The sequence below is a fragment of the Jaculus jaculus genome, chromosome 14, assembly GCF_020740685.1.
Source record: "Jaculus jaculus isolate mJacJac1 chromosome 14, mJacJac1.mat.Y.cur, whole genome shotgun sequence".
Lineage (NCBI taxonomy): Eukaryota > Metazoa > Chordata > Mammalia > Rodentia > Dipodidae > Jaculus > Jaculus jaculus.
In genome coordinates, this window is record NC_059115.1 from 81,641,116 (window position 1) to 81,667,108 (window position 25,993).

General features: G+C 44.3%; 1 protein-coding gene across 1 annotated transcript in view; it reads right to left on the bottom strand.

Annotated features, from left to right (window-relative positions):
- The window catches only part of Rasgrf2 (Ras protein specific guanine nucleotide releasing factor 2), a 226,086-nt gene that overhangs the window by 134,909 nt on the left and 65,184 nt on the right, over positions 1-25,993 (bottom strand). Inside the window, exons 2-3 of the mRNA XM_004651648.2 lie at positions 15,972-16,078; positions 1,135-1,282 (exon numbers count right to left, since the gene is read on the bottom strand). Coding sequence (XP_004651705.1) covers positions 1,135-1,282; positions 15,972-16,078 — 255 coding nt within the window. The remainder of the gene's footprint in view (positions 1-1,134; positions 1,283-15,971; positions 16,079-25,993) is intronic.

Genomic DNA, 25,993 nt, shown 5'->3' on the forward strand with positions numbered 1-25,993 from the left:
ATAGAACGTGATGAAGACAGGGGAGCACACGTGAATAAATGTTGGGGAGCATCGCTTGGCGCTCAGATCCTCTCATGGCCCAAATGCCAACCTGCTTCCCTCAGCATCTGCTCTGGTGTACTGGGGCAAAGAAAGAACACAATAATTTTGTTTTAAATTACAGGGCCTGCTACAGTCACTTAAAATGTAGGTTTGTTAAGTTTTCTGTTGCTGCTTTCATTCTATCAGCTATCGGTCGAGTGGGTAAGCCGACAATTGTAATGATACAGCGAACTCGGTTGGCAGCTTGTCGTCCCCAGAGGAGCCCTCACCGCCCGCTGGAATGAGTGAGGCTGCGCTTAGGGCTCGGAGGCGAAAACTCCTCGCACCACCAAGAGTGAGCCTCTGGGGAAAGTTGTCCGGGGACAGTGGCAATGACAGGCCAGTGGTCAAGACTAAGGGCCTGAGTGGCCCCTGTCACCAAGGACACAGTGAGGGGCAGGTTTCTTCCTGTGACTCTGAGAGATGCTGATGCACCACTGGTGAGGATGAGGAGGAAAATCTGTCTCTACGTTCCTTCTCCACTCCCCGCTCATGACTCACTGCCCATGAGCGCCCGCCCGCGGGACAGCAAGGAAAGGTTTCTGCCCAGGCTGAGCCCCGGGGCAGAGGGAAGACCCGGTGCACGCAGCACCGCAGTGGCGGCGGGTGGACTCAACCACTCTGCTCTCGCTGGATGGCGACCTCGCTGTGCCGGCCGAGCTGCGCGCCGTCAGTGGAGGAGCCTAGGGATCGCAGGAATTCCAGCTGCAGGGGCAAAATGCACTGCAGCCAACTGACATCTTATTCTGCAGGGAAAAGGTTGAGCTCCTTCGTGAAAAAGAAAAGTGTTTCTGATTTCCCATTCAATTTCATGAAGGCCATTTTGAGTGAAATATGAAAACATAGTATGTCATCATACTAGTGTGCTCCGGGAACACATCCACCTAGCACTAAAATAGAAAACAGATTCATGTCTACACCAGCAGCCCAGCCATGTACCTGTCGAGAGAACCTAGCCTGGGATGAAAATTTCCCCTGATTATGCCTCAGATACTTATGAGGAAATGACACTGGGCAGGAAACAATGAGAAGGAATCTTCAACGGGAAAATACCTCTGACTTAAGTCTTTCGATTTCGGTATCTTGATCTTCGAGTTGATGTCGGAGTTGGTTCGCTGCAACTTTTTCTGTCTCAACGATCTGAACTAAATGGATGTACTTCTGCGTTAACACCTCCCTCTCAATCAGAATGTCTGCGTAGCTGAAGAGAAAATAGCACAGTCAGTCACTGGGACATTGGCCTAGCATGGTTTCAATATAGAACAGTGTACAGTACATTACAACATGAATATATGAACATTGTGTATGTGGCTAACTCCACCTTACACAAACATTAACTTTCACCATAGATTGGGTCTCTTTAAGTAATACAGAATCTGAAAAACTACCATTTTATATATTCTTTGCTAAGCATATCTTACAGTGCCTGATAATGACAATTTTACCATTTAGAAGTATAGGGAGGTCTGAATCAATTTAAAATGAAATATATATATATATACACACATACATCTCCCTTAAGAAAAACATGAAGTCTTTTAAATCAATGGACTATGGTTTTCAGGATGCTATTGTAAGTATTGGACCATGTCACAAGATCACTCTCTACTCTTTCTAAAAACAATAGAAAGGCCACACATTCTTGAAGCAAGTTAAATTTTGGGGCCCTCCAATAGCCTAACCCTTGCCCATTTCTTTGACTAAGTATCATAAAGATAAAAGTTGTTATTTGATTTTTATTGATAACGCAGTTCCAAGGCACCTGGAATTTTGCATTGCTTAGGTTGGTAAAATGCATATTCCTCTACTTATATAATCATTCCCAAATGGTATGCTAATAGTTATAATCAGTAAGAGCTACTATTGATTGAATGCATAAGGTGTACTTCATATTATCTCATCCCACCCTCCTAGCAACCCAGGAGATGGAATTCATTACCACAGCCACACAGAAAGAACATTTGATTCTCACAGACTATGTACTGACCTCAGGGCACACAGCTTGTGGTGGCAGGGCTGAAATCCAAGTCAAGGTCTATCTGACCCAAAGCCCATGTTCCTAACCAGCAGCTATCGGGAGATATGGCACTGGATCGTTTTGAGGTACCTGCCTAGCCAACCTTCTGGCAACATAGCTCTTCTTTGGCAAAGAAACTCATGCAAAGCATGTTTATACCACAAAGCCTACTCAGACATCCACATCAAGCCAGCGTACAAGGAGATATCTGACCCGCACTAAACCAAAGACCCTTCACGGAAGTGTGCCTCAGCCCTGTTGTTTGAACTGAAATGACATGAACCAGGAAACTCAGGTGGCCATTGCTAGGCATTCCTGTTTGGCCACATCCATCCCAAAGCAGTCAAAGGAAGTCAGCCAAGAAAGAAAACAGTGGGCAGGTGGTCAGAAAAGCAGACACAAGACAGGAGTGTCTGAGAAAGAAAGAGAATAGCTACCTGGTCCTATAGGCTCTCGAGGATCCATTCCAGACCCTCAGGACACCTGCATTCCATCTTTCCCCGAGGTTCAGTGAGATATTGGATCCTGCTAATTAACTTGTCTTTCCAGCCTACACTACTTTAAAATAGCGCTGTGTTACTTAGAACTAAAAAGTCTTAAGCCAGTGCTAAAATCACAACGTCAGCTCAGTCACCTCCACACTCTCCACAATTACATCATACACACGACGGTGTCAGAGAGGCACATGCATCAGCAACATGCTCAAGTCACTCGTTCTCAGAAACTGCCCGCGGAGAACAGAAAGAAGGCTGCACAAGTCAAAGTGAGAAGCGGGGAAAATGAGAAAAAAGGAGAGCAGACTCCTCATAAAAGGATCCTATTGGCAACACTATAGGCAAGAAATAATAATAGAGATAAGAAAGCAAGTATGATAAGACTCTGCCTAGTTCTCATGAATTAGATTAGAAATGTGCAAAACTGATTACAAATATACTAGGTCAGTATTACATACCAAAATAGCATTGTATTTAGGAAGGAAGGGGGGGATAGGAGGAAAGGAAGAAGATGACGGAAGGAAGGAATGAAGGAGTGCAGGAGGGGAGGGAGGAAGGGTAAAAGAAGACAGGTCCAGTCCAGGTCGCACGGCTGAGCTCCTGTGGACACGGATGACACCTGCCCTCCTTCATTTCCAAGGTCCCAATGAAATGTTAGAGAAGCTGTTTTCTGTTTAAGAAATGAAGCCATGACAGCATTATGAACTGGGAAAATGTGCCATCCACAGGCCACGCATTTTATGAAATTCCATGAAGGAAGAAGCTAGGCGTAATGAATTTACTTGGTGGGAAGGTTCCGGAGAGGAGGTCAGAGATCCAGAGAAGCACAGAGGTCGGAGCCCACCACGTGAAGAACAGGGGTCGGCACAGAGGGGGCGGGGAAGCATGTGAGGAACGCCTGGAGGCCAGACCCTCCTCCACCCCCCCAAAGTAAGGAAGGAGAGGGCACAGCGGGCAGCAGGGACACTCCCCCAGGTGGTGGTCTCAGATGGGCTTTCTCTGGAAAAGAGGGTCACTTTCCTTAAATAGCCTGAAAATGAGCAGTGTGGACTTAGAGAGAGAAGGAATTTGGGTTTGCTCCAGACATCCACAGTAGACTCTAGGAGGAACCCAAAAAGGAAAAGTATCCAGAGTCCAATGAGTAAAATATGCTGGAGCGCTTTCCTATTGGGAAACAGATCGCTACCAACTCAGAGGCTTAAAAACACATTTGTTTTGAAGTATGGCAGAGTGATGGATGGTACTTCTAAGTTCAGTTCACAAGACTCTGGCTTCCATCGCATTTATGCTCTATTGCTAGTTTGCTCGGAGGGAAGCCAGCTGCTTAGCTGTAAGACGCTCTGCCCAGAGGCTCATGTGCAGTAGAAGCTGAGGGAGGCCTCTCAGCAAGGGCCATCCGGAGACAGTTCTGTACAGCAAGCCATAAGGAAGTGAATGCAGTCCACAGCCACGTAGGTGAGCTCATCAACAGACCCTCCCCCAGACAAACATTCAGATGAGACTACAGACCTGGTCAGCGCTTTGCTGTAGCTTATAACAAACTTCAGGGCAGAAAAAACTAACTACACCTCATACCTTGCCTGGATGCTTGGCCTACAGAAAATACAGTATATGATAGTTCTTTATTGTGTTAATCATTGTGGAGTAAATAGTTAGGCAGCAACAGATAGTAAATATGGCCCCAGAAAACTGCTAGAGAAGCAAAGGACATTCGGGCCACTGAGACTTACTATCCTCAAAAATAAGGGGGATATTACAGCCATAAAGCAAAAAGAGATGGCCATGGAAACGAACCCAATCAGACAGCAAGAAGTCCTAGAAACAGAAATTATTACTACAATTTTATAAATCAGTGGATGCCACTAACCTGTTACTAAGCAGGATGGCCACAGAGATAACATGATGATGTGTCATGTTAACAAGGGAAATGAGAACTGAGGAATGATGACTCAGCTGTGTGTAATTATTCATTTTCTGTGGGACCAAATGCCAACTTCAATACTCGGTACATAATATATTATACCATGATTTATTTTATTTATTAAACTGAAATAATTGTTAAGGCACTTGCCTTGCAACGACAAATGACCCAGGTTCCATTCCCCAGGAACCATGTAAAGCCATATATACAAGGTGGCACATGCTTCTGGAGTTTGTTTGGAGTGGCTGGAGGCCCTGGTGCACCCATTCTACCTGCCTCTTTATCTATCTTTCTTCCTCTAATAAATAAATCAAATATCTTAAAAAGAAAGTTCCTCTTGTTTATCTTAGTAGCTTTATTTCTGTAATATGACTCAAGGAAAATACTCATATTTTCACAAAGATGTAAAAAGAAACATTTTCACTCATTAAAAGATAACTGAGGTAATCTAAGACGTTCATATGCAACATATGAGTGGCTAGACAGCATAAGATATCTGAAATGATTACAAAAGCATAAAATCATGTTTTTGAAAAATTTATAAAATAATGAGTATACCTAAAACCTAGTGGTATGTGAACAGAAAAAAAAATCAAAGTATATGGTATAGATATAACACATGTATATGTTCACATGCAGAGGGAAAAGTTATGTATATATTCAGACATGAGGAAGTGAACAGGAGAGTGAAAATATAAGTATTCCAAGTAAAAGACATAGATCAAAACATAAAAAGAGGTGCTGAGAGATGGATCAACAGTTAAGGTACTTGCTCGCAAAGCCTAAAGGCCCAGGTTTCAATTCCCTAGTACCCATCTAAAGCCAGATACAAAAGTGGCACGTGCATGCCCTTTGTCTCTTTCATTCTTTCTTTTTTCCTTCTTTCCTTCCTTTATTTCTTTCTCTCTCTCTGCACTTGCAAATGAATAAATAAAAATGTAAAAATTTGTATCTAAAGGAGAAGGTTTTTGGCTGTAGTGTTTGTGGACAAGTTGCTGTGTGTGTAATGTTCTACACTCACATCTTTGTAACTTTAACTGAGGGAATAGATTCATAAAATCCTGATGTTAGTTAGTTAGTCTATGCATTAGATATTAATAAGATGTCAGTAACAGCATAGGTAATAATGCACGAGGGAAGGAGATTTATTTTCTTGCATTTCTGCTGGGGCCCTCCTCAGTGGGGTTGCGGTTATTCCCTGTGGGGTTGTGGTTTATGTGTTGTGGGAGCAGCAGTCAGTTATTTGGAGGGAAGGGAAAGCCTCCGGGCCTGACCTCTCAACCTGTGGCTCTTACAAGCTTTTCACCCCCTCTTCTGCAAGACTCCCTAAACTGTGCGGATGAGTTTTCTTTCTTTCTTTCTTCCTTTTTTTTTTTTTTTTAATTTGAGGTAGGGTCTCCCTCTAGCCCAGGCTGACCTGGAATTCACTACATAGTCTCAGGCTGGCCTCGAGCTCACAGCAATCGTCCTACGTCTGCCTCCCAAGTGTTGGGATTAAAGGTGTGCACCACCACGCCTGGCATGGGTCAGTTTTAAGTCTACTTCAGAGATCCAGGGGCTCCTAAGAGCTCATCGCTGAAGTAGACTTAAACTGACCTGTTTTGTTCCGCCATGGTATGCAAAGTTTCCCTCAGCACAGGTCCAAAGGAACATGGCCAACTGCTCATGGATTGGAATATCCAAAACTGGGAGCCAAGACAAGCCCTTTTTCTCTCAAGTGCCTCAGCCACTTGTAATAGTGACCCTCAACTGACTAACACACCTCCTGGGCCTTGCTCAAAACCAGACATTACTGAGCTATCTTTTAAAAACACTCTCTGTTCTCAAATTCTCTGCCATAACCATCTCTGTTCTATGGCTGAATCAATGCTTTTCTATAGCATGAGGTCCTATTCCTGCCACGCCCACCAATCACATCCTCGGACAGGTTTCCCTTTCCTCTGCTGTCTCCCTGCAGTCATGGGCACCTCAAGAGTCTCCATGGAGAGAGTAACAGGGGAACAACGTTAAAGACTATAAACCCACTCTTCTCACATTGCTCCTCTTCCCAGCGCCTTACATACACATCTCTCTTAAGGATGAGTGCAAGCGCCAACAGGCCTTTTTAAAGCACAACTGAACATGAATAAAACAAAATATTGTTCATGAAGAAAAGGAATGCTTAAAATAATGAATTGATTTTATAGTTTGATTTCTGCTACTAAGATTCTGTGCAAGACAAAAGAAACAAGTGTTGGTGAGGGTTTGGAAAAAATTTAAAACACTCATAAAATTGCTGCCGGGAATGTGAAAATGGCAAAGTCCCTATGGAAAAGAGTTTGGAAGTTCCTCAAAAAGTTGATTCCATAGTTACTGTGGTAGCTTGAATCAGGTGTCCCCCCATTACTCATGTGTTCTGAATGCCTGATCCCCAGCTGATGACAATTTGGGAGGTGGAGCCTTGGTCACAGTTTAAAAACCCTGTTGAGCCGGGCGTGGTGGCACACGCCTTTAATTCCAGCACTTGGAAGGCAGAGGTAGGTGGATCATATCACCATGAGACTACATAGTGAATTCCAGGTCAGCCTGAGCTAGGAGTGAAACCCTACCTCAAAAATCCAAAACCAAAACAAACTAACAAAAAACCCTATTGAAAATTCCACAGATATAATTACAAAGCAAAAAGTGATATAAGTTAAAATGACTGTAACAGACAGGTAATATATTAACCATACAAAGAGCACATAAAAATTCAAACAGAGGGCTGGAGAGATGGCTTAGTGGTTTAGATGCTTGACTGCAAAGCCTAATGACCTGAGTGACTGGGGTTTAATTCCCCAGCACCCAAGTAAATCTGAAGGCATAAAGCGGTGCTTGCATCTGGAATTCGTTTGTGGCAGCTAGAGGCCTTGATGCTCTCTCTCTCTCTCTCCATGCAAAAAATAAATGAAAATATTTTTAAAAATCAGGAAGTATAAAAAACACCAATAGAAAAAATGAAGAATGTATATAGGATAACAATTCATGTAGGAAATTTGGGTAAATATTAATGGTAGCAAAAATGATCAATTCTACTAATAACCAATGAAATGCTCATTAAATTAAGATAACATTTTTACCCATCAATATACTGAAGATTTTTTAAAATGATTCCAGCTTCCCTTTGTCCTACTAGAGGAGATTAAACTGGCACACACATTTCTGAAAAGCAGTTCGGCATGGTGCCAGGAGCAGAAAACAAAAGAGGAACAGAATTCAGTTTGCTTTGAAGAAATCCAGGCTAGGCTGACAGCAAGAAACAGACACATAAACAAGTCAATGCAATGATGACCCCGTTCCTTGAGAAGAGCCGGAGGTTGCAATAGGGGCTCTGGTAAGGGAATGATCAGTCCTTCAGCAGACAGGAGGGGATGAAACATAGGTTGGTAGAGGTCAGGTTGGAAGGGGCAGCTCTGCACTCTAACACTCCAACATAGGGTTTCTTTATCTCGAGCCAGGGCCCTAAGAGAAGAGGCTAGCATGAGAAGTTTACAAGGGTCAATTTGGGAAGGTCATTTCTTGGACCTCAGAAGTCAAGGTAGAGCCTAGCATCTAATTAAGGAGAAATAAATATTCAGTTAATGAATAAACATTTTCTTTACTTCAAACAATGCAGAGGCTCATTAATACTGGATGTGAACAGTGAAGATAGGAATGAGGGACATCCTGCCACCTTCAGCGCTCCAGATGAGAGGAAAGGGAATAGGAACACCTTGGTTAGAAATATGAGCCCGGTTTTGAATTTACTAAGCATTACATAGGACTAAGCACCCAGAAGGATATGACATACAGACAGTTCAATATAAAAATACATATTTTGGTGCCCATTCTTTCTGTCTGTCTTTCTTAACTCCACCCCTCTCTCTCCTTACAAATAAATAAAATTATTTTAAAAATACATATTTTGAATTTTTGACTTGTAATGGATGCAATATACCTTGTATATGCTTTGGAGTTGCCCTAACCTGGAGCTGTAGTCCAAGTCTACATGTACTAGATTGGTGGCCTTCACAAATGCTTCACCCAAGACTGATTCAGCAGAGATAGGATCATGTTCTTCATGAGCCGTCATGATGATTAAGCCAAGGAAGGACATGGCATACTGGGCACGGAGCCCAGCCTAGAGACAGCTCTGAGGACTGCTTCAGTCGCTTGGTGGGAGTGCTGGAGTGGATGCCAAGATATCAGATATCAAGAGATCAGAGGAACACACTGGATGTCAACACACAGCAACCCCAAGGACAGGGACGAGACGGGGGAGCAATGGTGCAGGATGAGATGAAATTATCAAAGGAGAGTCAGGAGAGAGTGATGTACAAGCAAAAGGGATAAGAGTTTTGAGACAGGACTCAGACCTCTATGTACTTGTGTTTTTACTTGTGCATTACTTATCTACTTCAAAAGCAAGTATTGAAAAAGAAACAGAAAGATGCAGTTATATAGGGAAAAGAAAGCTTTGGAAAGTCAGTGTCGAGGTGACAATAGTGGAGGAGATACAGGCAAACCACAAAACCGCGTCACAGGGAGCTGAAGGAGAGCTTTGTGCCCCAGGAGCCTATGAGGACAGGACACTAATAAAATTGCCCTCAAGATTAAAAAAAAAAAAAAGAAAGGAGGTCCGGGGTGAGAGAGGCCCAGTCAGCGACGTGCTTGTCTGCAAGTGTGACGACTTGAGTTTGATCCTCCGAATCCACAAACAAGTTCGGTGTGCTGACACGTGCTTGTAATCCCAGCGCTGGGGAGATGGCCCAGGTGGTCCCCGGGGGCTCACTGACAGCCGGTCTAGCCTGGCTAGTGAGCTCCGGGTCTGAGGAAGGGGGGACTGCATTCCTGAGGGTGGCACCCGAGGCTGTCCTCTGGCTTCTGCACACACATGCTGATGCACATGTACTCAAACACACACACACAAAAATGAGCGATCCAAAACTTATAGAAAAAGTTGAGGGCTAAGGAATAACTGGGCTGAAAATACAAGAGAGCAATAGAACAATGAATGGAGCAGGGAGTCAAGATAGAAAGGCAGAGAGTCGCCTTGACCCACAGGTGCCCCTGTTGGGTTAGGGGGTACCGCTGTGGGAATCAATGCACACACGTGAGGAGCTGCTCTGAAGGGCCCAAGGGCTCCTGTGTAAGCTGGGTGCTGGAGGAGCTACCCGACTCTTAAAGCAGAGATTCTGGAGCCAGGACAAGCAGGAAAGGCACCCAGCAGACAAAGGAAGAAACAAGAGGCTCGAGCATAACACAACTCAAGCCACTTCTTCCCTACAGAAAGCGTCGTGCAAGGTCCGGGGGTCCTGGCCTGCAAACCCAGGACATGTGTGGCTGAGGCTGGAGTACAGCAAGTCAGAGGCTGGCCTGGCCTATTCGGAGAGACACTTGATGACAAAAATAAGAACAGCAAGAAACTTGCCACCATGAAGTCCAGTGAAATCGTTCACGGTTCACTAACATGCTCCTCTTCCTCCTCCTCTTCTGAGCCTGACTCTAAACTATAAGGACAGAAGTGAATTTTCTTCCACTGTGACAAATCTGGAGGCAATCACAGAAGTTCTCACATGTAACATCACAAATGAACAAAATTCACACCTCTAGCTTTTAAAGTTCCGATCATCTGTCCTGTTGTAAGATAGGAATACAAACCGCGGCTCCCGTTACCCTAGGCTGCAACTCGCTGCGCGTTCCGCAGTTTGTTTCTAGTTCTGTGATTTTGCCATGATACACAGGGCACCCCGGCTCTTCCGTGGAATCGCTTCCTTCTGAGTGGTGAGGGGTTTCTCCACAAAGGACTCCTACAAAAGACTCATCTTTTGGGGGAGATAATACACATGATGGTCTTTAGTGTCACATGCATTTATGCCATACACTTTGTTTCTGTGTGTTTTCGCAAGGGTGGACAGAATATGAACAACCAGCTGTCTCAGACCCATGTAATTAAAAAGCTCTACCAATAAAAAATTAAAAAAAAAAAAACAGCCAAGAATCTGGATTAGACCTTTTTCCCCTGAAAACAAAAATCAGGCTTAACTGGAAGACTTAAGGATTAAGTCTCAGCTCATCATGCAAGGAAGTGATAGGCTGAAATAAAGGGTCAAGGTCTCACCATGCTCCCTCTGACAAGAACTTCTTGCAATGAACACATCTGTCCAATCTCCTTTTCCTTTATACTGCCCTTCCCCCAAAGCAAGCCTGAGCTCCCCTGTCTGTATGAGACCCGCATAGGCGAGGGAGGAGAGAGAACTGAGTAGAGGTTTGAGTAAGGATGCACTCGGAGGAACTGGAAAGCCAGCCCCAGACAGCGGGGTGGCCTCCAACAACAAAAGCATAAGTGACAGGTGGGTACGGAAAGCAAAGCATGATCTTCTCACTTCTCCAAGTTTTAGGAAACCTTCTCTGCACCTCACCCCGAGTAGAACTCTGAAGCCAGCTGTCTCTCCAAATCACACCTTGCCTTTCTAATTGTTCCTGACTGCTCATCCTCTCACGTCTTACATGATGAGGCAGAAAGACATTGTGTTTGTTTTTGCCTCCCACACCTACCCATTCTTTTGTGGCTCACATGTCATGGGGCAGGAAGATCACACGAATGCCTCCCTTCCCCTCTGTTCATACTCTGTACCTCACATACCATGGAGCGGGAAGGTCACACGAGCATCACTGCTCCCTACCCCATCTCTGACCCCTCTCGTTCCCTGCATCCCTTCCTAGCCACTGCTCAACACCTTGATCCACAAACTTATTTTCACGCATCATTTCCTTTCCCTTTCCCAGTGAGTGATGGAGCACAAGCTGGGAGCAAGAGATGTGCTAGATACCAGCCTGGTATAATAATATTCTCATTTAAATTGCCACAGAGTCTTCTATTTACTGTCCCTGCACCACTGAAATACCCTGCTCCTATCTTTTTGGTTGCCACAGTCCAGATCCTGTGGGCCTTCAGCTTAGGCCAAGATGGGAAGAACTCTAACTCATAGACACTCCTATCATATTCCAGGCAGAGAGCATACTTTTATCCTCAGTCTCTGGCTGCTCAATGTCCTAATGACTCACAATTAACTGGAGAATGTTTCTCAACGTCTAATGCCTACAACTACTTCAATCACACCTGATATGGCTAAGAAAACAAAGAAAAAAAAAAACATCAGTTATTGGGAATGCCTAGAGTTCCCTACCCAAATAGCAGACAATTTATGAAATCAACATGAACGTCGGTATTAAATAAGTACCCTGGCCTAAACTGATCCAAACAAAAAAAGAAAAGTCTTGGTCTCGCTTCCCATGTGCTAGAGCCACAGCATGGACTGAGATCTAACCAGACCAGTGTTCTAGAAATGCCCCGCTGACCAGCTGTGAGCAAAACAAAAGCAAGATTCTTGGACTAAGTGAAAGTTTCAAAATGAAGAATGCTAGATTCAGTTAAGATGGTTTTTTAAAAAATTCTTTTTCTGGCCCAAATCAATAGGATGCAATATACAAGTGGACATCCCAGAAAATCATCCAAATATCCTCTCCAGGAAAATGGCAGAGAAACTCGGCTCTGACATAAATGCCCGTGCACCGCATGGCTCTCATGGCATGTAAAGACCATACTTCCAGGCGGGGTGTGGGAAAGTTATCTCAGGAGAGCTGAGACTGGGAGGGAGATCTGGAGTAGCCTTTGTTCTGTGTGCAATCTCCAGCAGACCGATTTGTAGCTTAGAGAAGAATCAGTGTCATGTTAACATAATTACCAGTTAATCAAAAGCTCAGACTTTTGAACAGAGGAATCCATACAGCTGTAACTACTGAGTACTTTAAAATTCAAATGGCAAATTAATGTCACCAGTCTGTCCACTAAGGCTAAAACGTTTAATCAGCCAACCGTAACTGATTAGTCATGTCTTGGTAACACAATGTCAAGCAAAAATGGCTAAGATTCTGTCTCTGATTTCAGCTTCATTAACACTTTGGCATCATTTATATATGAACAAAATCAGAGTGAACTTTGGAGATCTAAGTTATTTTCCCGGAGTTAGACAGGAATGATTTCACAAGCCTCTCAATGTGAAAAGTCGAATATAAGGGATCCAAATACACAGAAGTCTGATTAGAAGGTACCATCAAAAAAGCCTAGGTCCCAGTCTCAGGTCAGAGAAAAACAAGCATGACTGGTGTGAAAGTCAAATCATCAAGAAAGAAAGATCAATGACTGCCATCTAAATCACACAAGTGGTTCAGAACAGTCTGTCTCTTGACAAAAACCATACATGCCTTGGTTTTCCTCATATGTCAGACATCACCAGTTACAGACCACATCCATATATATGATAAAATATTTCCATGGTACGACAAAAATTCTTCTCACTTAAAACCCAGCCGTCTCTAAAGTGATTCACACTGTTTGTTTATCAAGGTATTCTCTAGGCAACTGTCAGGTCATTTAGGCTCCTACAGGTAACTGCTCTTCTGGAATAAAAAGTATGAGCAAATACTCGTGTTTTAAATTATGCACTTCACTTTAACTCTCAGGAAGAAAAGAACACAAGAACGCACAGAGACGGTAACTGCAAACGACCCCAGGGCTCTACCTTGCCAACTTGATGCATCTTTTCCCTTTGAAGGCCTAACCTCCTTTCTCCAGCAAGTCACTCCACATTAGTCCCAACTCCGTAGGGAGCACCTGCCACAAGGACACTCGGTAGTGCGCCCTGTCAAGCGAGCCCCCCCCCCCCCACAGCCAGTATTCGGTTGTCTACATTCAACAAGCTACTTGTGAGTCTCTTCCAAAGCAGCACATTTTTGCAAGTGACGTCTTTTACTCTCAACCCTGACCTCTCACTAACCTACTTAATCTTTGAATACAAAAAGAAAATCAAATCAAAAAGGAAAAAAAAAAAAACTAAAATAAGGGAAAGAAAAATTTAAAAAAAAAAAAAACACTGATTAAATGTTCTCGTCTGAGACACCTGATGCATCTCTGTAGCTTAACAACAGGGTCATAGATCATGGTAATCTGCTTGAGTTTCTGTTTCCCATTTGTAAAATGAGTGCTGCAAAGAATGAGAAAGATAAGTATGTAAAGCATTTAGAATGCTGTCTGTCACAGAAAAAGTGGTCTTTATAAAGTAGGAGAGGTGAGAGGAAGGCATCAGAAAAAAGGGGGGAACCCAATAAATCAAAGAACAGCACAAACCACTGGGAACAGATGTTTCATTTCACCTAGCATCAGTCTGGAAGCACATCCTAACCACCTATTGTATAATTAGCAATGCATTTCATTCAAGAAATGCATGTGGTTGGGCTATAGAGATGAGTTAATGGTTAAGACACTTTCCTGCAAAGCCAAAGGACCCAGCTTCAATTCCCCAGGACCCATGTAAGCCAGACGCACAAGGTGGCACATGTGTCTAGAATTTGTTTGCTGTGGCTGGAGGCCCTGGCATGCTTATTCATCAAAATAAAAAGAGAGAAGAAAGGAAGAAAGAAAGAAAGAAAGAAAGAAAGAAAGAAAGAAAGAAAGAAAGAAAGAGGAAGGAAGGAAGGAAGCAAGCAAGCAGGAAGGAAGCAAGCAAGCAGTCAAGAAAGGAATGTGTGTGGAGTTCGTTTGCAGCAGCTGAAGACCCAGGTGTGCCCATTCTCTCTTTTTCTTTATCTGTCTCTCTCTCTCTGTGTGTGTTTGTCTAGAAGAAAGAAAGAGAGAGAAGGAAGGAAGGAAAAAGAAAGGGAAAAGGAAATAAAGAAAGGAAGGAAGGAAGGAAAGAAGTGACAGACGCACAGAAGAGAAGGTTCCCAAGTGCACAGACAGAAATTGTTCCACTGCTGCATTTTGCATAGAAGTAGCAGCGACATGGTCAAGGCAAGACAGCGGGGAGCTGTGCAGTAATGCCAGCAGGAGCAGGGAGAAGACAGACAAAAGGCAGTGAGGACACACAGAAGCAAACAAACTGCACTTCAGAACAGTCTAGAAAACAGAAGGATATCTGCAGTGCCACCATTTTGACTTCACACTCCCGTTTCAGAGCCTGCTGGTGCCATTTCGTCTTCCTAGTATTTGCCAGAAGGAAGTAAAGCGACGCTCCTCCATTTCCCTACTCAGAGGTCGTTTCTATGACTTATTTCCCGACTGCATGTGCCCAGCAAGCAAAGCAACTTCAGAGACCTTGATTTTCTGATATGAAGAGCAGGGGAGGCGCCGAGACACGGCTCCACGTGCAGGTGGTATATATATGAGAGCCTGCACTGCATCCCAGACCCCACATGGAAAAGCCAAATGTGCAGCGCCCAGGAAACATTACAGACGAAGTGGCAGATTAAAGATGAGTGCTGATCTCACGGTTAGCCAGAGACCCTTCTCCAGGGCGACGGCAGGAGGCACTGTGGAGACTCAGGACTCATCAAAGCAGAAAAAGAAGAGGTTTCTGAGAACCCATCACTAAATCAGACTTTGAGCAGATGGAAAGAATGTAAGAGCCATGGGGGGAGGGGAAGCATATACTATGAGGCATTGTCCTCACCACAAAAATGGACTGGTTCATCCATGATCCCACAGTGACTACCAATATCCTACTTAAAAAAGGTCTTCGGGAGGAGAGGAGACATAAGAGAGTAACCTGACAGAAATATCACCAATTTTCAACATGTTCATATATTAATGTTTCCAATAATTTTTTTAAGGACTAGAGAGATGGTTTAGCAGTTAAGGCACTTGCCTGGAAAGCCTAAGGACCCAGATTCGGTTCTCTAGTACCCATGTAAGCCAGATGCACAAGATGGCACATGTATCTGAAGTTCATTTGCAGTGGCTAGAGGCCCTGGTATGTCCATTGCATTTTCTGTCTCTCTCTCTCTCTCTCTAATAAATAAAATATTTTTAAAAGAAAGTTTTAAAGAAAGGAAGCCAGGCATTGCCACCTAAGCCTATTGCCCCAGGACAAGAAAGGTTGAGACAGGAGGATCACTGGGGATTGCTGTGGACTCCAAGTTCAGTAGGAGACACTATTTCACAGAAGATAGGCGGAGGAGCATTGGAGGACACCCAGTGTATTTTCCTACGGTGTTTGAATGCATGGCATGGGGTACATGCATCTTTACACACTTGTCCATATACCACATATACATACACACAGAGAGAGAAAGAAAAGAGGAGTTAGTATACACCTCTCAGTACCTTGCTCCGAGAAGAGTTAGATATTTAATAAGTTGCTTAATTAGGAAGTGCTCAAAGAAGTTCATAGGACATAGGAAGAGATCTCCAAGTGTCTATTGCTACTACTGACAATAATGATTATCTACTAACTGAAATACAGCCATGAAAAGGTCAAATCATGATCTCACACCTGACTAAGGAGAAGGTATCCAGGGGAAAGACATCTTGGAATTGCAAGACTTTACTGCAAACAGGGAGAAGTCCCGTGCACGACCCACGCAATGACACATTACACAGAAGGACCACGCACGCCCTCACCTGGCTTGGTGAATGGCCTCCATCCACTCCTTGCCATCCTGCTCCTCCTCACAGCGTAACTCCAGGGGTTTCTGGCCTTCATGACCAAAAAGAACAGTGAAGTAATACTGAAAAGAAATACAAAAAGGTGATTAGACTTTTCAAGAGCAAAACCATCAACAACACTATTTTCCTACAAGATGTATAATTTCGAAATGCATCAGAATTATGTAAATCATATTTCAAACTGTAATGTCACTCTTGGTCCAATTAGCAGTGTTTGTAACTAGAAGATAACACAGAGTACCTTTGAACATCCCTCAGTAAGAGTCAACCCACAGCTCTACTGTAGTGTGTATTTTTATGCAAGTACAAAAAGAACATTATACAAATGTGGCTATGAAGATATAATAAAGTTGACACGAAAATATTTCCAAAAGTTTACTTCATGGGGGATGTGGTAAACCTGTAGGGCCATGTGTGCCTTTGCCACTAAAGCAACTAATCCCATTTCCTATCCCAAGCTACATCTCTTCTCCATTCCGGGATGCGTTATGTTGATAATGATGTTCATCTGCCACCATTGTCTTTTCTGCAACCATAGCAACCACCACCAGTTGCCTATCTTTATGTTACCAAGGCAAATTATACTTGACATGATAGGTAATTTAATCATCCTCCTGAGAGGTAGAATGAAACATATTGAGAAATCATTTTTGATAGAGGCATAATCCAAGTGATTGTTCAATAAAAGTAACTGGGCTTAAGTAGAAAAAAAGCTTAATACTATTTATCAAAGTAAAATGATTTGTCAGGAATAAAATGATATTTCTCATATGAGTTTTATTTATAATTATAAAATTGGAATTGTCTCAGATATCCTTTAATAAGTGGGTAAACAAATTCTAACATATCCTTCCTGTAAAATATTACTCTTCAATAAAAAGGAACAATTCTCTATAAAGCCAGCAACTTAGATGCCTCTCAAAAGCATCGTGTTAAGTAAGGAAGCCAGTCTCTAAAGGTTACATACTACGAAATCCTTTCCTGCACTACTGTTGATACAGTGTCAGAGAACTAATCAGTGTTTTCCAGGGAACAAGGTGGGGGGGGTGGCTGTAAGGAGTTGGCATGAGGAACTTTGGGGGGACATGGAACAGTTCTGCATCATCATTATGAGGGTCACACTGAGGCCTTAAATCTATACAGCCACATACCAAAATTGTCATTGATATACTATTGAAGCAAGATTTTAAAAAATACAAATGGCTTCTCAATGCTCTCATAAGGATTCCAGAACGCAAATTCTAGTCAAGGACTCCCAAACTCACACTGGTCCTTTACATGTTTAAGCAAAGATAGACATGAAATTAAGAACTTGGTGACAAAAAAATAAACAAACAGCAGAGTCAGAGATGGGGAAATGACTCAGAGTTAAAGGCATTTGCTTGCAAACCTGTCAGCATGAATTTGATTCCCCAGCATCCATGAAAAGATAGACATGAAATTAAGAACTTTGTAACTAAAAGGCAAGAGTCAGGGATGGGGCGATAACTCGGGGTTAAAGGCATTTGCTTGCAAGCCTGCCAGCCTGAACTTGATTCCCCAGCACCCACAGAAAGCCGGACACAAAGTGGTGCACACACCTGTGAGTCCAGTATGCCTCTGTCAATGGTAGGCAGAGCTAGGAGACCCCAGAAGCCCCATACCAGTTAGACCAGTGCACGCACAGTGGCTGAGCAACAAGAGAGACCCTCTCTCAAGAGCCAGGTGTGTTACCTCTACGGTATCCACAGGGCCGCAGGGAATTGCAGAGGAACGCTGCTCTTACTGGTAGCTGAAAACCAGCTCCAAGGGGATAGTGACAGACACAGTGATCAATCAAGACCCAGAAAGCAGAAATCCAGAGGCTACAGAGAACGCAACACTAAATCAGGCTGCAGACAGGCGTGCCACACTTGGAACATTGCAGAAGAGAGGGTGAGACCTTCATAACCCCCCAGTGCATAAATGCCATAACCCTACTGAGGAGGGTCCCAGGGAAACGGGAGTCAGGGTGGGGGATACAATAATATGTATATATTAAATTAGATTTTTAAAAAGGAGGTAGAAGGAAATGAAAAATACCCCAAAGGTTGTTCCTTGACCTCTACACTTGACCCATGGCACATGTGCCTACACACACACACACACACACACACACACACACACACACATTACACATCCTTACAGACACAAGCAGATTCAAGGACCAAACTTGTAAAGCAGCATGTGTTTTAAATTTTTCTCTTGGAATAATTGATATGATGTGTGAAAAATTCTCATGCAAAGGACACAGAAAAAAGGGCATGTCTGGTTTTGAGTCTGTTCTGGATTAGACAGTGATGAACAGATGAGTGACACATACATTGTCCGTCAGTGATATGCGTGAAGAACAACAGATGTGAGATCTCGACGACTTGACTACAGTCTCAGAAGTTTTTCAGTGGCAGTTGGCACAATAGGACATCTGTAGAGCTGCTCTAGCCTACACGGTTTTCAAGGGCTTTAAAATGAGCTGCCACATCCCAACTAACATACGGCGAGTGTCCAGCTACAGCGCTCCGGCTGGTGTCCATGCAGCTCACGGACCACTGGGAATGCATCTCGGGCAAAGTCACAGGCCAAGCCAACATAAAATCCCAAATGGAACAAAACACAACTAGCCAGGCTTATGAAGGAAGATGGGATCAAGTTCTAGAAACGGAGAAAGGCAAAGCCACAGAAGGCGGGTAATAACCCCTACAAACACCCATGCTAGGAGGTGAAGTTCACATCAAAAGGGGTCGGGGCACATAGTTGGGTGTCTGCACAATATGTCACCTTGGAGTAAGACCCATGATAACACCAGAACACATGGCAGGCTTCCACCTTTGTACAACAGACCAGAAAACCTCTGCCCAAATCCACCCTGCACAAGATAACTTCCAAGGGCATAAGAAACTGAATGTGAAAAGCACTGAGGAGATGGATAGCTCAGCTGATAAAGCCCTTGCCTTGTAAGCATGAAGAGCTAATGCAACCTCCAGTACTCACATGAAACGCCGGATATGGGGACAGTCATCCGTAACCCCAGGAGAGGTGGAGACAGGAAGATCCCTGAGGCTCACTGGCCAGCTAGCCTAACCTAATTAATGATATCCAGGACAACAGGAACGCTGGGTCAGAAAAGAAGACATATAGGATTGCTGAGAATGGCACCTGAGGTTGTCCTCTGGCCTCCACACACTTGTGCACCCATGTGCACACCCACTCACACACATAGACACATACACATACTCTGAAAAAAGACATTTAATATAAAAAGTAAGCCACGCAAATGTTCTCACATGACTGAATGGCCACCATACCTCTGAGAAAGATCTTCCTATGATTTTGAAACTAAAAAAAGTAGAAAAGTAGCTGCCAGAGGCTGTAGGAAAGGGACAGTGGCCAATGATGGCTAATGGATATAGAGTTTGTTCAGTTTTCAATAATCAGTACACTTTTTTATACAAATTTTGGATTTACAAGAAAAAAAGAGCAGAAATCAGAAGAAGCTCCTATTTTTCTATTACTGACAGTTTGTTTATTCATGTTATATATCACCTAATATTACCCAGCTTTGTTTTGGTGGTGATGAAAATGATCTGGAATTAAACAGTGATGATGGTTTCACAATCTTGTGAATGAACTAAGAACACCTGAATCATACCTTTTAAGATAGTGAATTTGATGGTATGCTGACACCTCAATTTTTTAATTGGGAAAAATAACAGGAACAGTGGAGATGCTCAGTAACAAATTCTTCAGTTTAGCAATGTCTAGTTACTTTCATCTACTTATAACACTTTTCAGGTTGACTGAGCCTGCTTGCTTTGATCTGTCCTTTACTTGGCAATTTTCTATGGTGCTGCTTCTATTATTGACAAAATCCCATGTTAGACTTTGTTCATTGATCCTATCCTCTGTAGATGGCCTTCAGGTTTTCAAAACACCCAGGCTGACATTTTTACAGATGTACCTGGATTTCCCACTTGGATTGGCTTTGTTACAAAGCTGTTTGGAGTGGCATCAGCCTATGATTACATTACCTGTCATTCTCCAAGCTTACTCTCTCTCTCTTCACACTTCTGCTTCTGTGTACTCCTTCTTATATCTGTGTGTACATTCTGGGTACTAAGAAACATACTTGGATCCATGAGTTCCAGAGTATCTGCCAAACCTTCAAACACGGGTTTGTGCTGAAACCACAGCAAGGCCTGAATGGAGTCTTTCCTATGCCAAGGTTGGTATGAGACAGAAAAACTTCTTGGGGGAATCACTGTGGTGGGAAGCTCCCCTGCAAGACTGGCCCAGAGACTGACATATAGGGGAGGAGAGGAAGCTCCTTCGTTAACCAGAGAACTGCAGTCTGAGTGAACTTAAAGGGGAGAGAGGAGCAGTCATGGAACAGGGGTAAGGAGGAGGGAAATGGAACCAACAAATGACTTGTCCATATAAAGTGTCTCCTTAATAAGAAAAAGACTATAAAATTATTAAAAGAGGGCTGTCAAGATTGCTTAGTGGTTAAGGCACTTGCCAGAAAAGCCAAAAGACCCAGGTTCAATTCCCCAGTAGCCATGTAAAGCCAGATGCACAAGGTGGCACATGAGTCTGGAGTTTGTTTGCAGTGGCAAGAGGCCCTGGTGTGTCCATTCTCTCTCTATTTGCCGCTCTCACTCTCTCTCAAATAAATATATATATATATAATTTAAAATCAGAAGAGAAAAAGGATAAATTATGGGCCTCTAAGTTTATTGACTAAAGGGAAATAAGCAGCACTTGTGCAATTTAATAGTGCACTCCAGGCATGAACAAGTGCGCTCTACGATTTTTAATTTCAGGAATGTAGTGACTGTTAGTGGACTTAGGACCAAGAGGCTGGAATATTAGAGAGTATATACTTGTTTACCTGTTATAATCTAGTGCCTTAGAATCATGGGTTTAGTCTTTGTAATCTGCTATTTCCAACATATGTAAATAAAAAGAGAAATGTAGAGAAAGGGGGAGAGAGATGAAAGGGAAGGAGAACTGGAGAAAAAGGAGGGAAGAAAGCAGTAAGGAAGGGAAGGAGAGAGGGATAGCAGGCAGTTGTTTAAACAATCTGTAAATTAGCTTGGATGGAACAGTGCTCTCCACTTCTTTTTAAATGTTTTTTTTTTTTTATTAGACAGAGAGGGACAGACAGAAAGAGAGAGAGAATGGGTGCACCAGGACCTCTAGCCACTGCAAATGAACTCCAGGTGCATGTGCCACCTTGTGCATCTGGCTTCCGTGAGATCTGGAGAATCGAACCTGGGTCCTTAGGCTTCACAGGCAAGTGTGTTAACCACAAAGCCATCTCTCTAGCCCAGGGCTCTCAACTTCTAACTGATCTGAGATGATAGATGACTTTTTCCTTGCCATGGCACCACTCCAGGTACAAGTAACTGTAGCAGTTCATATTTTGAATCTAAGAATCATGAAATAATGGTCTTCTACTTTAACTGAATGCCCAAGTGTGACCTCTGTGTTTCAATTTCAGCTGCCACTTCCAGACAGCAAACAAAACCAATGCCCGTGTGACTAGGTGAGGTACCAACCATTCTGTCAGATTCAGAAAGGAGATAGCTAAAACTGGCTTTGACCTTTCCCACTCAAGGTCACATTTGAAGCAGCTAGATTCTTGGAGACCATAGTAGACGTCTTCACAAATAATTGTGTGTGCTGAGGCTTTTCAGTTCATCTCCCCAGGGAAGAGACAAGAGCAATCTCCTGACCTGAAGTTTGTTGGGGACCCCAAACAGCTTACTCAGACACGTGCCAGTGTTTTCTTCCCCAGGTTGGTACCTTGCCAGTGTAGGCTCTCAAAGGCTGGTGCCCGGGAGCTAAGACCAGGAGGTCGTAAGCAGAGTGTGCACTTGGGGAGTCAATCTCCCCACCAAGTGCAAAGTCAAGGAGGGTGTCTCTTTGTCCAGGTACTGCCCATACCCGAGTCAGCTCGCCTGAGCTTACCCAAGTACCTGTTGAAATGGAGCTATCGCGGAGGCTGGAGGTGCTCTGCCAAATGCCAAGGACACAGAAGGGAAATCACCGGAGGTGGAGGGTTGTATTTCCTGCTTCTGGCTGGGCATTCCCAACAAGAGAGAAATCCTGCAAACCCAGGGACATGGCTAAGGACCGAGCTTCAACCCCGGCTAGCTGCAGAGTAAACCATGCTGAGTACTACCTGGGAGAGCCGGCCAGCTGCAGAGTGGTGGAAAGGACAGCCAGGGGCCAAGGCTCCTACCAGCCATGGAAAAGCCTTCCTTCTCCACTAGGCCATATGAGGACGGGATACTCAGCTGCGGTTGTCTGGGAGGAAAAGGTGTCCAGAGAATTGTTTCTTTTTAATATTAGAGTGATCAGAAAATATACTGGGAGCCAGGCGTGGTGGCACATGCCTTTAATCACAGCATTCAGGGGGCAGAGGTAGGAGGATTGCCATGAGTTCAAGGCCACTCTGAGCCTTCAGCCAGGGCTCGAATGAGACTGTACCTTGAAAAACAAAAAACAACAGCAACAACAAAAACTAAGAAAATATACTTGGTCTGCCCAAGATTCCAATCTGGGGCCTGACAAGGCTGCTTGAAAAAAATTCAAAGACAAAAACAGCTTTTTTCTACTGCCCCATCTCCCCTCCCCACACACAATGGAGATTCAATGTGATAGTTACATGCTTGTTTTCTTCAAACAAATTAAAACCAGCACGTCAAAGACTTTATTAACCTCTTGTCCTCAAGATGGAATTTTCAGCCTGATTTTAGCAAAAAGAGGGAGGGGGGACATCTCAGACTTCTCACCTGTATGTGACATCAGGGATTGAGGACTCTGAACTATCTGCCAAGGACTGAGCATGCCCCCCCTCCCCCCGCACTTCCCCAAGGACAGTCCGGAGTCAGGCAAAGGAAAGCTGCCCTTCCTTTTTCAATCTGGGCTGCCGGCAGAGAGCTGAATGCTACAGACTAGCCAGATAACCTGGTGAAAAGACCTCGGAGGACACGTATTGGATTTAGCGTTGTAGTCGATGAAAATCTACTGAACTGTGGGAGAAAAGCAGTGGGAACTCAATAACACAGTAAGTCTGTAGCAGTGGGAACTCAATAAGACAGTAAGTCTGTAGCTTAAAGGGCAATCTTCTAGTCGGTGGCATTTTGGAATTACTGGCTTCTGTGCAAGCTCAGTGCCCAGGCCCAGAGAAGAAGCTCTCGGCAAGCAGCCTGATCCACCTGCGGGCAGTGATGCCTCGCAGCTGCGCTCTCGGGAAGCCCCATGAAAAGCAACCTTCAGAAGAGCGGGGTAAGTCTGTGAGCAGAGCGCATGCAGAGGTCATGCCATATCCCAGCCATGGCAAGGATGAGCAGAGGGATGGGGAGGTCACCTGACACCCCAAAGGCAGTTGAACAAATTCTGTTCCACCACAAAAAATAAGTATTCGCTCCGTGAGTGCCTGCATGTCATTAATTGCAGCCACTCATCAGAAAGTCGCCTCTGTAGTCTCCAGGTGTGGCTAGGTACACCTGCCACCCCGCATTCTGGAGGGCAAGGTGGAACTGCCAGTTTGAGGTAAGTCTGAGTACTGTGTGTAATCTCAATACTTAGGAGGCTGAGGCAGGGAGGTTGTGAGTTTGTGAGTTTGGGGCCAACCTGGGCTGCATAGTAAGATGTTTTCTCAAAAATAAGTGGAAGTGTTCTATGACAAAGTCAAAAGTCCAGAGGCTTCTGTACCTCATCCTCCCCTGGCGCTTCAGGGGACAGTCTTTCATAGAATGTCCTCTTACCCCAACCCTAAGACACCATGGGTGTGACCCCACAGGGTGACTCTGTCGGTAAAGTGCCATGACCACCAGTGAAAGTGGTGTCACGGAAGTCAGTAAAGGAAGTCCAGCCTCCCGACCTCCCCAGCTCCTCTGCTCCTGGGAATCATGAAGGGGACCTGCACACTCGCACCCCACAGGGCAGTGCCGCCCAGCCAGAGCTGAGGGCAGAGAAACCAGGACCCAAAGTGGCCCTGGGAGAGACGTAGCCACAGGTGTGAGTGTCCACACACTTCAGCAGGGGACACCCACGGAATGGCCGCGACAGCTCAAACAGCACCAGACCCAACTTGCCCAAGTGAGACATTTCCCCACCTCTCTCTCTCTCTCTCTCTCTCTCTCTCTCTCTCTCTCTCTCTCTCTCTCTCTCTCTCCACACACACACACACACACACACACACACACGCTAATCCCCTTTTTCCTTAGACCACATTTTGGCAAGGCACGGAGAAAAGAATGGCCCAAAGTTACCATTTACATGCTGGACTTGGCCGATCCAGCAGTGAGCCTCGCGTGTTGCTCTCCAGCGAAGGCGGCGCTCAGGCCCCACTTGTCCAGGGATGCGCGTGCTCCACGGCTGGACCAGCGGACAGGCAGCTCTGGGCACCCAGTCAGCACTCAAAAAGTGGCAGCTCTCTTTGCCCTCAGCACAGCTCTGTCACGGCAGGTCTGGCCTCGTCCTTCGCCCCCCGCCCCTCCGCGCCACAGACTTTTACTGAGAGCTATGGATGAGGCACTGAAGTGTCAGTTCTTTTAACAGAAGCAGCCCCTGCTGCGTGCTGGCCAAAGAGAGCTGCTCCCCCCACCCCTGTAGCTCAACAGCCCATGCACTCTGTTCTCTCACAGACCCCTAGATTTGTCCTTTTAAAGTGTGTGTGTGTGTGTGTGTGTGTGTGTGTGTGTGTGTGTGTCTGGGGAGAAGGCACTTGTCTCCAATGCCTAACGGCCTGAGTTCAATTCCCCAGTACCCATGTAAAGCCAGATGCACAAAGCGGTGCATGCATCTGGAGTTCATTCCTTTGCAGTGGCTAGAGGCCCTGACACACCCATTTTCTCTCTCCTTCCCTCCCTCTCTCTCTCTCTCTCTCTCTTTCTCTCTCTCTCTCTTTCCTTGCAAATAAATAAACAAAATATGAAAAAATAAAATTTTTTGTTATTGTTTTTGTTTCTGTTTTTGCTTTGGTTTTTCCTCACAGGGTCACACTCTAGACTAGGCTGGCCCGGAACTCACAGCAATCCTCCTACCTGAGCCTGCCGTGTGCTGTGACTAAGGGCGTGTACCACCAAACTTGCCTCAGATTTGTCCTTTAGTATATCTCTTCCCTGTGGCTTAGTCCTGTTGCACCTTGCAACCAACCCTATGACAACACACAGAAACCTCCTAATACCATTTCGTGTGTAATAATGATCATCAGTAAAGAAATACGAGCTATAAATGAATTACCTTTGAGTTATACAGCCATCCAGAAAAAAAAAAAAAAAAGATTTGAATGTTGGTTTTCAAACAATTATAAGTAAGTTTCTCGAAGGGAGAAAAGACATCGTCATCTCTCACATGCATCACTTTGTCATTAGCCATGACAAACCAGAGCACTTTAATCATCACAAGAACTCCTAGCAGAGCGATGTGAGCCAGTGCTGAAGGTCAGCCAGGTCACCACCCAGTCTTGTCCCATGTTCATCGCACAAGCCACAGAAAGTGAAGCTATGGAAGTAACAAGTTTCACCACCAGATGAGCATATTGTAAAATATGACACAAATATACCCAATGGAATGCTATTCAGCCTTAAGGGAAGGGGGGTCCTGCCATGTGGAGGATCCTAGAGGGCATATTATGTGAAATAAGCCAAGCACAGAAAGACAAATGCTAGGTGGTCTCACTTATAAGTGGAATCTAAAAGACGTTGAACCCACAAGCAGAGTTGAATGAATGATGGTAACCAGAGGCTATAAGAGAGAACAGGTACAGAAACTGGAGATGGCTCATTCGAAATGTTTCTGTTAGCAAAAAAACAATAAGTTTGACTGATCTGCTGCACATAATATCAACCACATAAATAGGAATCATTGCATATTTCAAAATTGCTAGAACATTCCGCCTTCACCAAAAGACATATGAAGTAATGGATCTCTTAATTAACCTGATC